This window comes from Miniopterus natalensis, chromosome 6 (genome assembly GCF_054644295.1).
Source record: "Miniopterus natalensis isolate mMinNat1 chromosome 6, mMinNat1.hap1, whole genome shotgun sequence".
In the NCBI taxonomy this organism is placed as follows: domain Eukaryota; kingdom Metazoa; phylum Chordata; class Mammalia; order Chiroptera; family Miniopteridae; genus Miniopterus; species Miniopterus natalensis.
In genome coordinates this window covers 63968285-63983932 of record NC_142086.1, presented here as the reverse complement: position 1 = coordinate 63983932, position 15648 = coordinate 63968285, and the positions used below count along the sequence as shown (strand labels likewise).

At 41.3% G+C, this 15648-nt stretch overlaps 1 protein-coding gene and 1 pseudogene across 1 annotated transcript in view; both read right to left on the bottom strand.

Moving 5' to 3' along the window:
* Positions 1–7869: 7869 nt before the first annotated feature.
* Positions 7870–10071, bottom strand: LOC107533517 (sister chromatid cohesion protein PDS5 homolog B-like; annotated as a pseudogene).
* Positions 10072–12097: 2026 nt separating this feature from the next.
* The window catches only part of NCEH1 (neutral cholesterol ester hydrolase 1), a 47992-nt gene continuing 44441 nt past the window's right edge, over positions 12098–15648 (bottom strand). The window contains exon 5 of the mRNA XM_016208249.2: positions 12098–13709. Coding sequence (XP_016063735.2) covers positions 13092–13709 — 618 coding nt within the window. The 3' untranslated portion in view covers positions 12098–13091. The remainder of the gene's footprint in view (positions 13710–15648) is intronic.

The following is a 15648-nucleotide window of genomic DNA, read 5'->3' as shown; positions in this document are numbered from 1 at the left end:
CAAATCATTGGCTGGCTAGCCACCAATCATAAATGTCACTAAAATTAATGCAGCACAGGGAACATAGTCAACACTATTGCAATAACTTTGTACAGTGACAGATGGTGACTAGACATATCGTGATCATCACATTGTAAAGTATATAAATGTAAAATCACCATGTTGCACACATGAAATATATTACTGTGTGTCCACCATACTTTAATTTTTTTAAAAAAGGAAACCACCACCACCACCAACAACAAAACACCATATTCTTGCTGTTAAGACCAACTAAATGTAAAGTGCAGTATATAAAAAAAAAGTGCCCTAAGGCTTTGCTACTCAAAATGTGTGGTCTGTGGACTGGAAGCACCTGGAATTCTCAGAACCCCACAGAAACCTACTGACGTAGAACGTGTTCTAACAAAATCCCCAGGTGATTCACATGCTGGCTAACATTTGAGAAGCCCTGGCTTAAGAGACATAGAAAGTCAGTAGTGGGGGCTTTACCCCTACCCAGAATTTTTCGTCATACGAAACTGGGTATTTGGGAAGAGAAGGAAGCAGAAATTAGATACACAGATACAGAGGAAGTAGCCTGGGTTCTTGAATGGTCTGTTCCAAGCTCCCTGAATTCAGGCTTCCCTTCATTTTTTGGTCTTGGATGTCCAGATTTCTAGTTGTGTCCTTCAACAAGCTCCCTCTTTACTTTAGCCACTGGAGTGTCTGTTCTTTGCAATTGATGACTTTCAAAGAGATCAACTAAATCATGACTAAGAGAAAATTAAAATGGATATTTGGAGTCATTTTGAAGACCCTGTATAGGTATTATTTAAGAGCAAAATGCCTTTTTAAAATATATATATTAATACATAGTCATTATTTTTAAAATCAATTTTTTTCAGAGGGAACCAAAATAGAACTTTCTTTCCCTAGGGCCTTATTCCCATTCCCCCGAGGCAACCAGTTAACAGTTGTATTAATAACTGTTAATGCCTCCTGTTTTTCCCCCCTTGGCAGCAACAAAAGAAGAGAAAGCTGATCATTATTATCAATATACCTAGAGGGATACATTTAATAATATCTAACATTTGTTTAACTCATAACTTTAAAATGTCCTTCTGTAGCTTTATTTCTAAGAGTCCTTGGAGGCAGACAGTGGAGTGAACATCACCTCTTTCATTGATTTGACATATGGATACACAGAGGTTTAAACTCATGTCCTCAGTTTTCACTGAGGTTCACTAAATATGTAGTTACGTGAGAGTTCCTGCTGTATTTGCTTTAAAATAATTGAGGACATTAGCCTTTAAGTCTCACGCAGGGGTTTTCTTTTAGAATTCAGTGCTAGAGACAGACTATCACTCTTGAAAACCTCAAATGCCTCATAATGACTAAATTGCCCTTCACATTTTTAACTTTCCCCTCAACTGTCCGGGTGCCGTGAGTCAGAAAGGGGCTCTGGAAAAACTCTGAGAAGCTATCAGAAAACCACATGGTGACTCACAGTAGTCACACAGGATCACAAATCCTAACGGGCGGGCCATGGTGGGTGGTCACGTCCCAAGCCTATATCTTCCTTAGCCAAGGTCAGTCTGTACCCTAAGTGAACTCTTTCCATTGTTCTTATGCCTCTAGGATAACATGCCTTTGCAATGTCAGAGTAATTATCTTTTTTAGACTCCTGGAAGGCACAACTGCAGGCACCGGAGCACAACCCAAGGACACGGACAGCGATGTGGAGAGGGATGGGAGGAGGGTGGGACAGGGTGGAACGGGTCATTGGGGAGAAAATGGGACATCTGTAATATTTTAAACAAAAATAAACAAAAAACAAAAACAAAATCCAGCCAATAGAAATGTTTTATGTGTTTACTTGAGTCAAAATTTTGAAGACATGCCCAGAATTCAAACTTCAATGGATTGAGAAAATGCTCTGGAGGATGGCAGTTTTTCAGCTTATTTAATTTTAATTTTTTTTTTTTTCCAAAATATTACAGATGTCCCTTTTTCTCCCCATTGACCCATTCCACCCTGTCTCACCTCCCTCCCCAGTCCCTCTCCATACCATTGTCTGTGTCCTTGGGTTGTGCATATATGCATATAGATTCTTTGGTTACTCTCTCCCCCTCCACCCACCCACCCTCCTTCATCCCTCTGACATTTGTCAGTCTCATCTATGCTTCCATGTCATTGAATCTATTCTGTTTATCAGTTTATTAAGTTCTTTAGATTCCACATATGAGATAATGTGATGTTTGTCTTTCTCTCCCTGGCTTATTTCGCTCAGCTTAATATTCTCCAGGTCCAACCACACTGTCCCAAAGGGTACGAGATCCTTCTTCTTTACAGCTGCGTAGTATTCCATGGTGTAAATGTCCCACAGCTTTTTATCCACTCATCTACTGATGGGCACTTGGGCTGTTTCCAGATCTTAGCTATTGTAAACTGTGCTGCTATGAACGTAGGGGTGCATAAGTTCTTTGTGATTGGTGTTTTGGGTTTCTTAGAATATATTCCTAGAAGTGGGATCACTGGGTCAAAAGGCAGCTCCATTTTTAATCTTTTGAGGAACCTCCATGCTGTTTTCCACAGTGGGAGCACCAGTCTGGCATTCCCACCAGCAGTGTACTAGGGCTCCCCTTTCTCCACACCCTCGCCAGCACTTGTTCGTTGATTTGTTGATGGAGCCATTCTGACAGGTGTGAAGTGATACCTCATTGTGGTTTTAGTTTGCATCTCTCTGATGATTAGTGACATTGAGCGTTTTCTCATGTCTTTTGAACATCTGTATGTCCTCTTTGGAGAAGTGTCTATTCAGGTCCTTTTCCCATTTTTTAATTGGATTGTCTTCCTCTTGCTAAGTTCTTTTTAAAACCAGCTATAGTTGATTTCCAGTGCTTAGAGCCAAACCAGAAGTCAACTATAGCTGGTTTGTCCTGTCAGCATTGATTTTGTTATTTTCCATGGCTATGAGTTCCCAATTCTATGTTAGTATTTCATTGTATTTTGTTTTTGTTTTTGTTTAATTATAAGCTGCTTCATGTATTTTTGTGGAGTAAAGATGGAGTTTAGATAAATATAACTTTTAAATTAGGAAACCAAGACACCAATAAAACCTTACTGAGATATTTGCTGGCAGAGCTAGAACTGGAATTCTGGTTTCCTAAATCCTAGCTCATATAATTTCTTCTGTTCCACATGAGCTGAGTGTCAAGCTTTTTCTCCTTAACTATGGAACATATTATGTTTGTTTTTAAAAGTGTGGCAATCCTGCAGATGTTGCTGCCAAATGTTGTTTTTGAATTGAAAATGTGCTATAGTTTGATTTTTTAAATGTATATATGTTTATTGATTTCAGAGAGAGGAAAAGAGAGGGAGAGAGAGAGATAGAAACATCAATGATGAGAGAGTCATTGATCGAGCCCACAGCCCGGGCATGTGCCCTGACCAGGAATTGAACCCTGATCGCCTGGATCCCAGGTCGACGCTCAACCGCTGAGCCACGCCCGGCTGGGCTGTGCTGTAGTTTTGAAGGCCACTGACCTCTGCCTTCCTTGTTTTCAAAGGCAGTTTCTGCACATAAGGATCCACACAGTGCCCAGGGCCTGTAATTTGCCCGCAAACACAATAAAAGATGAAAGTCCTGTAGTTCTCGTTGTACTAAAGGGTCCTTTAAAAATGCAGAACATCATTTTTTCTGTCAGGCTTTTTCCAAATCAGTAGCAAATATCTACGGTGAATAAAAACATGTAACAGGAAAGGAAAGGACAGAGCACCTTGGTGGGCAGAGAGGGGAGTCAGGTTTTAAAACGGATCAATGCGAATCCTTTTTTTGTTTTACTTTGTTTTGTGAATGCAGAAATTTCTCCCCGGTGCTTCTATGAGGATTTTAAAGTCTCTCTATTTTAAAAAATACTCAATTTAATTTATTCTGTGATGAAAAGGCTTTTTGTTTACCTTTCATAGAAACAAATGGGAAACTAGTGGAACACCTTTTCATTCCAGGTGCAGTGTAGCAACAGTGTGTGGAACAGCGTAACGCTGTTTACTGTCAAGAGTGCCCTCTGCTGGCGATCTCCTTGAGCTTAAAAACATTCTAATTCAGGCTTCAGGATTTCATTTGTTGACCAAATGAAGTGTTTAATGCATTGGTTTAAATATATATATACCCGAAGGGGGGGGGGGGGCAAGATTTTATGTTAAGAATAAAAATAAGCCTAGCCAGGCGTGGCTCAGCGGTTGAGCATAGACCTAGGATCCAGGTGATCGGGGTTCGATTCCCGGTCAGGGCACATGCCCCGGTTGCGGGCTTGATCCCCAGTCGGGGGTGTGCAGGAGGCAGCCGATCAATGACTCTCTCATCATTGATGCTTCTATCTCTTTCTCCCTCTCCTTTCCTCTCTCTGAAATCAATAAAGATAAATTTAAAAAAATAAAAATAAGCAAATATAATGGCATCAGGCACAATGTTATATGTCATGAAAAGAACACTGTGTTTTAATTGTGACAACAGAAGAAGAATTGTTCAGCAGGGATTGATTGAGTGCTTATTGTGAGAGGCACTGTGTCAGCAATGGGGGTCACAGAGTTGATGCTGATATGACCCCCTATCAGGATCTCAGAGTCTTGTGGGGGAGTCAGACCCACTCACAGACACTCTGCCATGTGTTGAGTGCAATAGGAGACCGCACGGACACCTAAGTCATCCTGGGGAGGGGGCAGTTAGGAAGGCTCCCTGGAGGAGGTTGGCAAAGGAAGACAAGGCAGGGCAAAGAAAGGAATTCCAGGTAGAGGGAAGAGGGTCAGGTAAGAGAAAACACGGTGCGTGTGCAGAACCCTAATGACAAGCTCAGTATTCACAGGGCTTGTCTAGAGATGATGCTGTATGACAATGGTTCTCAGGTGTTTTGGCCTCAGGACTTTACTTTCTTAAAAATGATTGAGGACCCTCAAAAAGCTTTTGTTCATGTGGACTTTATTTCTTGGTGATTACCACATTAGAAATTAAAACAAATGTTGAACATAGTTGTTGATGTATTTAACTACATGTTGCCTTAACCTGTATTTTATGAAAACAAAACAAAACAAAACAAACCCTAAATTTTCTAAACACAAACAAGTGAGAAGGGTGGTACATGTCTGCAAAACTTTTAATGTCTGGCTTAACAGGAGCCAGCTGGATTCTCATATCTGCCTCTGCATCCCATCTGTTGCAAGCACCACATGTCAGGAAGCAGCTGAAAAACTCCACTGTACGCTCATTAAAGCAAAACAGTAACAAAGGCAAATAACATCGTAGTATTATTGTGAAATACTTTTGATTTTGTGGGCCCCCAGAGGAGCGCAGGCTGCTGTAGACATAGACAGGGGCAAGTGCCTGAGGGAAAGCTGTGCACATAGTGCTCAGTGCTCTGAACTGCACCAAGGGACTGAAGGACTTTAAGCTTGGAAGTGTATAGTCAGGTTTGAGTTTTAGATGACTCTTTGGCAGCTGTGGAGGGCATGTATTTGAGGGGCACAAGACTTGAGAAAAGTAAACAAGTTAGAAAGTTATTGTAATTGTTTGGGCAAGAAGTGACAAGGGACTCAACTAGAGCAGTGTGTCCAGAGATGGAAAGAAGGGAATGGAGTCTGAAAAATACTTAGGAAGCAGAATTGATTAGACGTAGTGATTAAGAGTTGGAGGACTGGGTTAGGAGCTAGAGAAAACTGTCATAGTCTTAGCTTGGGTAACTGGAGAGGAGGTGGTTAAATAAGTGAAGCGGGGACTGTAGAAGGCCATGCGGGTGCAGGGCAGGTAATGCACTTAGTTTGGGGCTTGCTGCACGGATGGGGATGGCCCATAAGAGGCATCTAGGAGGGTGCATGAATGAATCTAAGTCTTGTGTAGGGACCCCATTCATAGGTGTGCGCTTTTAACTTGTTGGTTACTGTCACTAACTTTTCCACTCTACTTTCTCCTCCAGCATGAGTCCCCATGTGTTAGATGGCATTCTTAGGATTTAGTTGAGGGAAAATTGAACTGGGAATGCAGTCAGCTTGAGTTTAGTGGAATATAGTCTGTTGATTTCAGCTGCTTCAGTTGAGTTATTGCTGACTCACCCAGCAGAGGAATGACTTCCAGGAACACCCCTATCCCACACTCTGCTGAAGTACGGAGCCAAAGGTATTGGGATATGAGCTAATTGTATTGCACCCAGCACCAGAAGTTTGGAGGAAAAACAAGATTAGAAATGTATGGGGCCAACCCAGCCAGTGTGGCTCAGTTGGTTGAGTATCATCCCATGCACCAAGGGGTCGCTGGTTCAATTCCTGGTCAGGGCACATGCCTGGGCTGCGGGCTTGTTCCCCAGTAGGGGGTATGCAAGAGACAGCCGATTGACATTTCTCTCTCACAGATGTTTCTCTCTCTCTCTCTCTCTCCCCCTCCCCCTTCTTCTCTCTCTAAAATCAATAAAAAAACATAAAAATATATATATTGGGTCAGAAGTAATTTGGAAAATTCTTCAAATCATCAGATATATTTAAAAAACATAAACGGAGAATTTTGTTCTCATCAATGACTAGTCAAAAAGGAAGTTCTCTCCTGGCAGGAATTGTCACTCCTTCCAGTAAGCTGCAGTGTCTATTTCCCCTCTCCTTGAATCTGGGCTGGTCCTATGATCAATAGAATATGGCGAAATGATGCTGGGTCATTTCCAAACTTGCATCTTAGAAGATACACAGCTTCCTGCTGTTGCATACTTAGAATGTTCAGTCTCGGAATTCAGATGCTTTTATAGTTCCATTTCTGGAGGAAAGGCCGTGTGAACTAGAACCAAGTCGCCTAGCTTCAGCCAGGCACAGCGGCCCGCCGCGCCGTGAGCCATGGTGGACGTCCCTGCCCAGTGCAGCACTCTGATGACCGGGCCCAGGTCAACACTACATTTAGCAGGTGACTCGCCAACTTAAGTTTAGTCAACCCAGAATCATGCAGTAACAAATGGCTATTATTTAACTTAGGAGTTTCAGAATAATGTTATTCAGCAATAGATAACCAGGATAATTGCTGTGTTTGGATCAGAAGGGGAATGAAATGGAGATAAAGGGGCCAAAAGGGAGTTCCTTCTGGGCAGGACAGATTTGACTATATTTATAGAGCTAAGAAGGAACGAGTAGAGTGAGAGTTGAAGATACAGGCAAGAGGGAAGGTACTTTAGCAAGTCCTGGAAGGTGACACTAATGAACTGGATTAAGGACACAAATTGAAGTACTTGCTGGCTTAGCACAGGAGGCCGTGACTTCATTCTATGAGCTTGATGGAAATGAAGTCAGGAGGGGTGTGTTACTTAGCTTAGTCAACCATTTATCTTAAAGTAAAATATTAAAAAAAACTTTAATCTGTGACCAAGCAAATAAGTATCTATTATTGCTTTATTTCATGAAATTTAACCAGAACACAGGAAATAGAATTAGATTTCCTATTTAAAAATAATGAAAAAAAGAAGGGAAGACAACATCCTCAAAGTGGTAGAATTGCTTTGACTGGTTAAAATTTCTCAAACTCTTTAACTTCCGTGAAACAATTGTAAACATGTTAGATAGATCACTCTTTTACGGCAGTTTGCAAGTTTATTTAACAAAGCAAAAACCTCAGAATCTGTTAAGAAAAACGCAGAAAGGACTTGAGTTGTGGAAAGATAGGAAGGAACTCTTTATTGATTTTTTCAAAAACAGTTTTTGCTTTAAAATTTGGCTGAAATTACTTTGATTAAATTTTGCTTGGAAATATTTAAATAACCTTTTCCTTTTTACTTTCTGGGGGGAAAATACCTGTATATCTTATTGTGTGACTATTTAAACAATGTTTACATTACATAAATTTTTCCTATCTGAAAATAGTTGTTATTCCCCCCTCCCCCATAAAATCCAGTATACTACAAAAGATGGAAAGAATAGTTTGACATTTGAAACATACTTCACAGCATTTAAATCTAGTGTGGCATACAAGCGATCTGTTCTGTAGTTTCCAAATGATGGGGAACCAGGCCCTGAGCAAAGATCAATTCAACAAGCAATCATCAATACTATTTCCATAATATCTATGCAGCAATTTGTCTTTGACCCATGAAATCTGTTTTGCAGCATCTTTTCCAGCTGCTGATTGCAAAGCGTATTTCTTATAAATTTGGGCAAATCCCATCATGGCTTCTCTGCGCACTCTCCACCGTTTGTCTCAAGTTCTCTCTCTCACAAAATTAAGTGATCACTGACCAGAAAAATATCCTTTCTAGCAGCTGTAACTATAGACACAACATCATCATGCCTAAGAGCTTCCTCAGGATCATGTGGCCTCACTTTAAGATATTCTGTTAAGTCCTTTGCTGAATCAGGATGGTTCATGAGGCAGTGGCTAGCAAACTGCACGAATTCCAGAAGTATCAGTGCATGAATGTCATTAAACCTGCCCAAGTAACTGCCAAAGGGGTTTGTTTTGGGAAGCCAAATTCTGAATCCTTTGCCCCAAGCATTTTTGCCAGTAGTTTAACAACTTGCAGGCGTTCCTCATCATGAGAGCAGCAAATTACTACCAATACTATAAAGCTCCAAAATTTTCAAAGACATGCTCTGACAAACAGCTGATAGATGTTCTCCCAAGCATCAGAACCTGATTTTTAAAATTGATAATACGTGAATGGACACAGACAATAGTGTGGTGAAGGCCTAGGGTGGGGTAGGGGAAGGAAGGAGGGGGTAGAGGAGGGGGGTAATTGGAGGACATCTATAATACTGTCAACAATAAAAAAAAATTTTTTTAATCTAAGGAAGTTCAAAAATATTGGTATTATATGGGTCAATAGCTTGAGCTGTCCTCTTCAGTAAAGCCTTTGCCAAATTATATGCCTGCTTGTTTAAATTCTTATGGGCAAAAGCTCCTGAGATACTGTATCACCTTACAAATAATAGAATTCAAGAGGTCTACCATGTGCATATGAACTTCCTGACTGTGGCTATTGTTTGTAACTGAAAATAATGTTCTGTATAATGGTGTAAAAAATGTCATTGTTGTCTTTCAATTCAAAGCATATGTCATATGACTTGACCCGAGCAATGTTCTCAATAAAAATACCTACTGAGTTGTGGGCTCTTTGTATCCTCTCACCCCCTTCAACTGCCTTGTTATAAACCTAACTGCATCCTTAAATTTATCGGGGGATGTGCAAGGAGCCTCAGGAGCATAAATCCTGAAAATATCAGCAAGGCAGCAGGTACCAGTAGGTGAACACCTTCGTCGGGATGCTTGAGGGAAAAGTCTGACGCAAGATGTAAAGCCAAGTTTAAATGAAGCTCCTTTTCTTTAGAGTCCTGGTCCATATCCATGAAGTGCTCACAGCCATCTTTATCCGTCTCACCATCTCCTCTTTAGATATTGCATCTGACATTTCCTTGACTGTAGGAGGACAAGTAATTTTTCCGTCACTGGATCTCGCCTTTGAATAAGCCACGATGGAATTACTTTTACCCCACCACAGATGCTGCCTTCTCTAACGCCTAAGTCTGGTTAGGTGTCCCTTGCACAGGTTTCAAAGACAGCCCTGGGCTCTGGTGGAGGGAGAGTGGAGCGGACTAGAGTTGTGGGAGGAGAGGCTGGGATTTGCAGCTCTGGGGAGAGAGCTGAAGGGTTATCTGCCAGGATCTCTGTGCGGAGTCCCTTCTCCACACTGCAGAGGCCATCTCTCTTGGGTGGGGCACTCCCCTCCTTATGGCATCAGCCTGGGAAAAAGCAATAGCACCACCCTCTGGTCTCCAAATAAATAACTTCTTCAAAAACTATATATTTGACAGGTTTCCCCATCATGGGCAGCACATACTGTATCCAGACATGATGTGAATGTCATCAAGGAGGCCACTGAGCCACCTCTCTTGAAAGGCAGCCGGAGGACTCCAGTGGGCAGAAGATTTGGGCAGAATTGTGCCTAGGAATCGGAGATACAGAGAGAAAGAGAGAGCTGGGAACCAGAAAATGACACTAGGAGCAAACTGCCAGATGGAGCCATTTTATTTCCAAACATGAGTCAAAACAGACATACAATTTCCTACCTCCATAATGGATTTTCATCTTATAAAATAGATTTGTTGCTAAAATCCTTCATAAAATCTGCCTTTCCCTTTGCAGTAGGAAATAAGCAAAAAGTCAAAGGTTAAAAGGTCATGCATAAAATATTCTATCCACCAAGATAATTATATAATAGCCTCAAATTCTTTACAAACCAAGGACAAAACATTAAGTATAATTTACACTTCACTATATTTTGCTGCACTTCAAGATTTTTTCTTCATATATTTATGTTCATATTTCACAAACAACAATATTACAAAATGGCTATCACCTTTTTCATAAAATAGCAAAACAAAACAAAGCCGTAACACTAAAATATATATATATCAATCTCCAGAGCATAAACTCAAAAAAAAAAAAAAAAAACAAAGAAAAAAAAAACACCAAAAGAAAATGAACTCACCCCAAACCAAAATACCTTCAACATGAACTCTGTAGGCTTCCCAAAGAGTTCTTAGCACTCAGATTTTTGGTTGGTTTATGGCCTCTCTTATATCTAGTGGATTTGTGCATCATGATTCATAACTGTTATTATTATAAGGAGAATGTCAAGGTCTGAGGTGAGACACAGTGCAAGTCATTAGACAAATCATTCACATATATAAAAGCTTTAATGAAGCTCAAGTATTTCATCAGAAACAGTGCTTGACCCCCTTTTTCTTTTACTCCCTTTTCATCTGAGAGATCCCTTCAGAGATCTGGAATCATTTGTTGTCTATAATGACTACAGGATTTGGCTTATAATCCTAGGGGCAGGGGATGTCATTTTAAAGAAGTCTGTGCATGTATTACATTTTCTTTGCTTTATTACAAGTAGAAAACCTCAAAATAAGATCCAAACATTGGTTCCTTCAAAGGACGTCAAAATGCGTAATATTAAACAAGGAGGATAGCTATAAGAGAGTAAGAACTAAAATCTTAATTTTTGAGAAAAAATATCTTCAATGATGCAGGAGTCTATGGAATAAATGGCCTTCAAAAAAACACTGTAGAAGAGGTCAATACAGTTTGTCACTCTGACAAAAGTAGATGGAATTTATAGTTGAAAGAAACCTCATAGATCAAGTAATCAGGTCTCTGATTTTAGAGGAGAGGGCAAAGAGGCCCCGAGATGGCGAGTGGCTTGCCTGAGTACATTAGCACGCTAATTTGTATGATTATTTTTATACACACACAGGCACACACACACTGTTGCATTTACTTGTTTTGTACATAAAATGCTACTGGCTTATACAATAAATAAAAAACAATGATACAATTTTTTATTTGTAATTTCATCACCAGAAGTGGGAAATACCCATCTTTCAAATGAGTGAAAGGTTCTACTTTCTCTCCACTGAGACATTTATTAAATTGTATCATCACTTGGCTGGACTGCAGCTCCCTGCAGCACCTGGAAGAAGTAAGGACTGGGGGAGACGTAAGAGTGGCAGGAAGGAGAGCAGAGGTGCTCAACTCACATCAGAATTGGAGTCTTTTGTGATGCCAAAGATGTTCCCACTGGCAGTGAAGGCTTTACACAAAGTTAAACTTGGGCTGTTGCAATGTCTAGACCTAATGGAAGGAGATAAGGAGGGTGTAGGCACCAGGTGCCAATGTATGCCCTTCACCTGGGAGAATACGAGCTAGTGTTCCTCTGACCATAGAGAGCAGAAATGAGCAGTGTGTCTTGCATAAGCCATAAACTATACACTTAGATGACTTTTTACTAGGTGGAGTCACAGTTTCTAATTATCTTAATTTGTATATGCATGGGAACATCAAAATACTTAGGCCTAATGTATAGTAGTATTAATAGCTATTTTACCTTTTTCCATAAAATTACACATGGATATAATTCTAAGATAGTTTTTTAAAAATATTATTTTAAATATTCATTATAGACTTTATTCTGAAAAATCTAGTCTAGCTCCATATATTAACATTAAATAACTTAAAAAACCCCAATACATTTATTTATATATATATACACACATACGTGTGTGTGTGTGTGTGTGTGTGTGTGTGTGTCTCCATCCCCCAAAATAGCCCCATTTTAAAGCCATGTAGTGAAAAAGTTGAGTTTTCAAGAATAAACTAGACCCTCTACAGGTATTTTTCCTAATTTTAAACTGCTATTAAACATATCTTTTTTTTCCTGACTATGCCAAATATATACACACTGCTCTTGGTAACTTATGTCAGACGTATTCATTATGAAAACAATAGGTTGGTTCATTTGGTTTTTTACTTGTTCTATCATGGAAAATTTATTCTAAATTTAAATAAATTTGGTCCCAAAAGTTCTCCCCCGAGGAGATAGCATAACCAAAAATATTAACAATGTACAGACATCCAGTGCATGCAGCCTTATATTTTCTAATAATAGTGGTAGAAAGTAACGTTCAAGTATCATCATAATCCAACTGGACTTACAGAGAGCTATCTCATAAAATTAACACTCTCAAGGAAGAACGTCATTTGAGAAACTTGTCCTTGCTAGAACACCTTTGCCAAAATTCCCATAGGAAACAAAACCATCCATCTACAAAGGACAGAGGGCACTTGACCTTCAAGTGCCCAGCACTGACCTTCAAGTGCACACATTTAACAGTGCTCTAAACTCAAAGTAAACTCTAGCATGTGGAACAAGAGCCTGCGCTTTCTCAACTCATTGAAGGTTACAGTGTCATCCAGAGCTGGACGTATTTCTTTTAAAAAGAACTTGATGAAGGCAGGAGGCACAGCTCTTTCCAGCTCCTAGTCCTGCTCTCTGCAGTGGTGGGCACTGGTAGCAGTTTCACTACAACAAGGAGAGACTGGCCCACCTGGAGAATCAGATTTAGATGTTTTTGCAGTTAGGTTAGTCAAATGTATTTAAAAAAAATTAAATTAACATAAAGCAGAGGATGGGGATTCCATAACTCACAAGTAACAAGGGGAAATTACTCGACTAAAAAATACATGTCTTTCTAAAGCAGGTGCAGGGGGTCAGGAGGGGCACGAGCATTCTAGAAATTCTACTCCTTCACAGGTTTTGATCCAGCCACTTGATGTAACTGTTCCTAGTCCGGATTCCCACAGAGAAGTTGGTGGGCCAGCTGGTGAAAATAATGCACCCATGGAAGCCATCCTCGAAGTGATCGATGGTCACCTCCACGCCTACGCTCTCCAAACGCTTCGCATACAGGATCCCATCGTCTCGCAGGACGTCGTGCTCACACGTCAGAATATAGGTCTTGGGGAGGTGCTGCAGGACGCTCTCGTCCGCGATGAGGGGGGCAGAGCGGGCGTCCAGCAGCTGAGGGATCTCCCGGACAATCCTGGCGTCGCCGGTGGGCTGCGCCACGGGCCTGTAGTTCTTGGTGATGGACGCGGGCAGGAGGGATGTCCAGTTCAGACGGGCCCTGAGGGCCGCAGCCTCTGCCACATCGAGGGACGTGTGATTGTTCACTATCATTGCCTGGACAAAGTCATAGTTGCCCTTGAAGTAGTCCACCCAGTACTTGACCATGACGTATCGGGGCAGGATCGGGGCGTTCACATTTTGCTGATAAGAGGGCGTGTTAAAATCTAAAGCTTGAAGGGCCGGATAAATTAAAGCTTGCACTTTGAGCTTGTTTCTCAGGTTGGCATCTTGACTAAACTGGAACAGAAGCAACAAACATATTATTTTATTTTGCATGGTTCCTTTTACAGAAGCCATACCTGAAAAACGTGTTACTTGGAATCAAAGGGAGACAGCTGTTAAATTTCTAGCAGGCGTGGTATTAATGTCGTTTAAAAAAACAAGTAATTCCTCATCACCAACCGCAACTGCCACCACCACCACCCGATGAAGCTGCTAGATATTTACCAACAAAGGCATGACGTTTGCGACTCATAATTTTGAGTGAACACTTCACAGGTAGATCATCTCTCAGGTCTTTAAATCCTCATTAATATGTTACTTTTATCTATCCTCTGGCACTTAGCACATCCTTACTGGGTATTGTGGATGGACAATGTGTGAACCTTATTTAGTTTTGGATTCCCTGCAAAGCCCCAAAAGGCACTGTCTTCCTAGGGAGAAAAAAAACTAGTCTGACTCTTCCAAAGGAGAAGGGCAGGAAAATGAAGAGATGACAGGACTCCAGTGTTTCGGCAGGACCTCAGGGTACCTCCTCTGATGAGCGCTCAGCCTCCACGCTGGTGAGAGTGAGATTTCACACAGTGCTGGCCATGGACCCGCCATTCTGCTTAATGAGCACGTGCCCCAGAGTGAGTTCGACATGGGGACGGGAAGGACCCCCACCCCAGCAGACCTGTTCCCCGATGCCTCCCCCAAATGTGAAAGCACTGCCTCATGTTGTAGTTCTAGTGTCTTAAATGACTGATTTTTCATGAAACATCTAAAAGACAGCAACTAGCTCACTGCAGGCAACTCAACAATCTTCAAGGTAACTTTAGCCGTACAATTTGGTTTCACACCGGCCTATAGAGCCCCATCCCCAGGAAAGAGGTAACTGCTCTGTAACAGTGAGAGAAAATAATCAGGAAATAGTTCTCTCTCTCCCTCTGTGTGTGTGTGTGTGTGTGTGTGTGTGTGTGTATCTTAATTGATTTGAGAGAGAGGAAGGGAGACGGAGAGAGAGAGATGGAAACATCAATGATGATTGGGGATTGAGCCTGTAACCCAGGCATGTGCCCTGACCAGGAATTGAACTGTGGTCCCCTGGGTCCTAGGTCGATGCTCAACCACTGAGCCATGCCCGGCCAGGCAGGAAACAGTACTATTAATATGTGCCCAGAACTGTATACACATCATCTCACTAAGTCCTGGCAACAGCCCCACAATCAGACGATATTAGAGGTTAAGAGTCTTTCCCAGAACCCTGTAGCTCCCAAAGGGGGCTTAGATTCCTTCTCAGTTCTGTCTGGTTTTAAGGCCTCCCCAATGCACCAAGACTTGCTTTTTACCACATTTGGACACGTGGATAGCAAACCTACCAATGTCAAGTGGAGAATCAAGTTCTTTAATTACAGCAAAGGGGAAGAAACCAAGGTACCCCACAAATAAAAAAGCAGATGCTACTCAAAAAATATCCCAAAAAATTCGGAGGTGAGAAGACAGAGATGCTATTCATAAGTTATTTGGTACGTTAAACCAAAACCTTTGCGGCCAAAAGCTTTTCTGCAAGAGAAGGTTTACTGAGCCATGTGCTAGCAGAGAAAGCACCAGGTCCTGGGGTGCGCAGTCTGAGCCCCCAGCTGCAGGGCGAGATGGAAAACACAAGCATGCCCACTGCCTGGAGCTGACAGGCTCTTTCATACAATGGGTTCTGGGAAGAAAGATGTAAGTTGTTTGAAAGAATTTACATTAGCTACAGATACCGGTGGCAGGAAAGGGGAATCAGGAGGAAGTTCTAGGATAGGTGCATGGTCCCTAAGGAAGAAATATTTCCTGCTTCTGAATGGGTTGTGGGCATAGTCTGGAAAGTTCATGCATACGCAGGCTGCAGTGGTGCCTGGATGTTTCACTATTTTTTAATTTTTTTTATAACCACTGAAAGTTGATTCAGAGCTTTAACCTATGTCCAAGACTG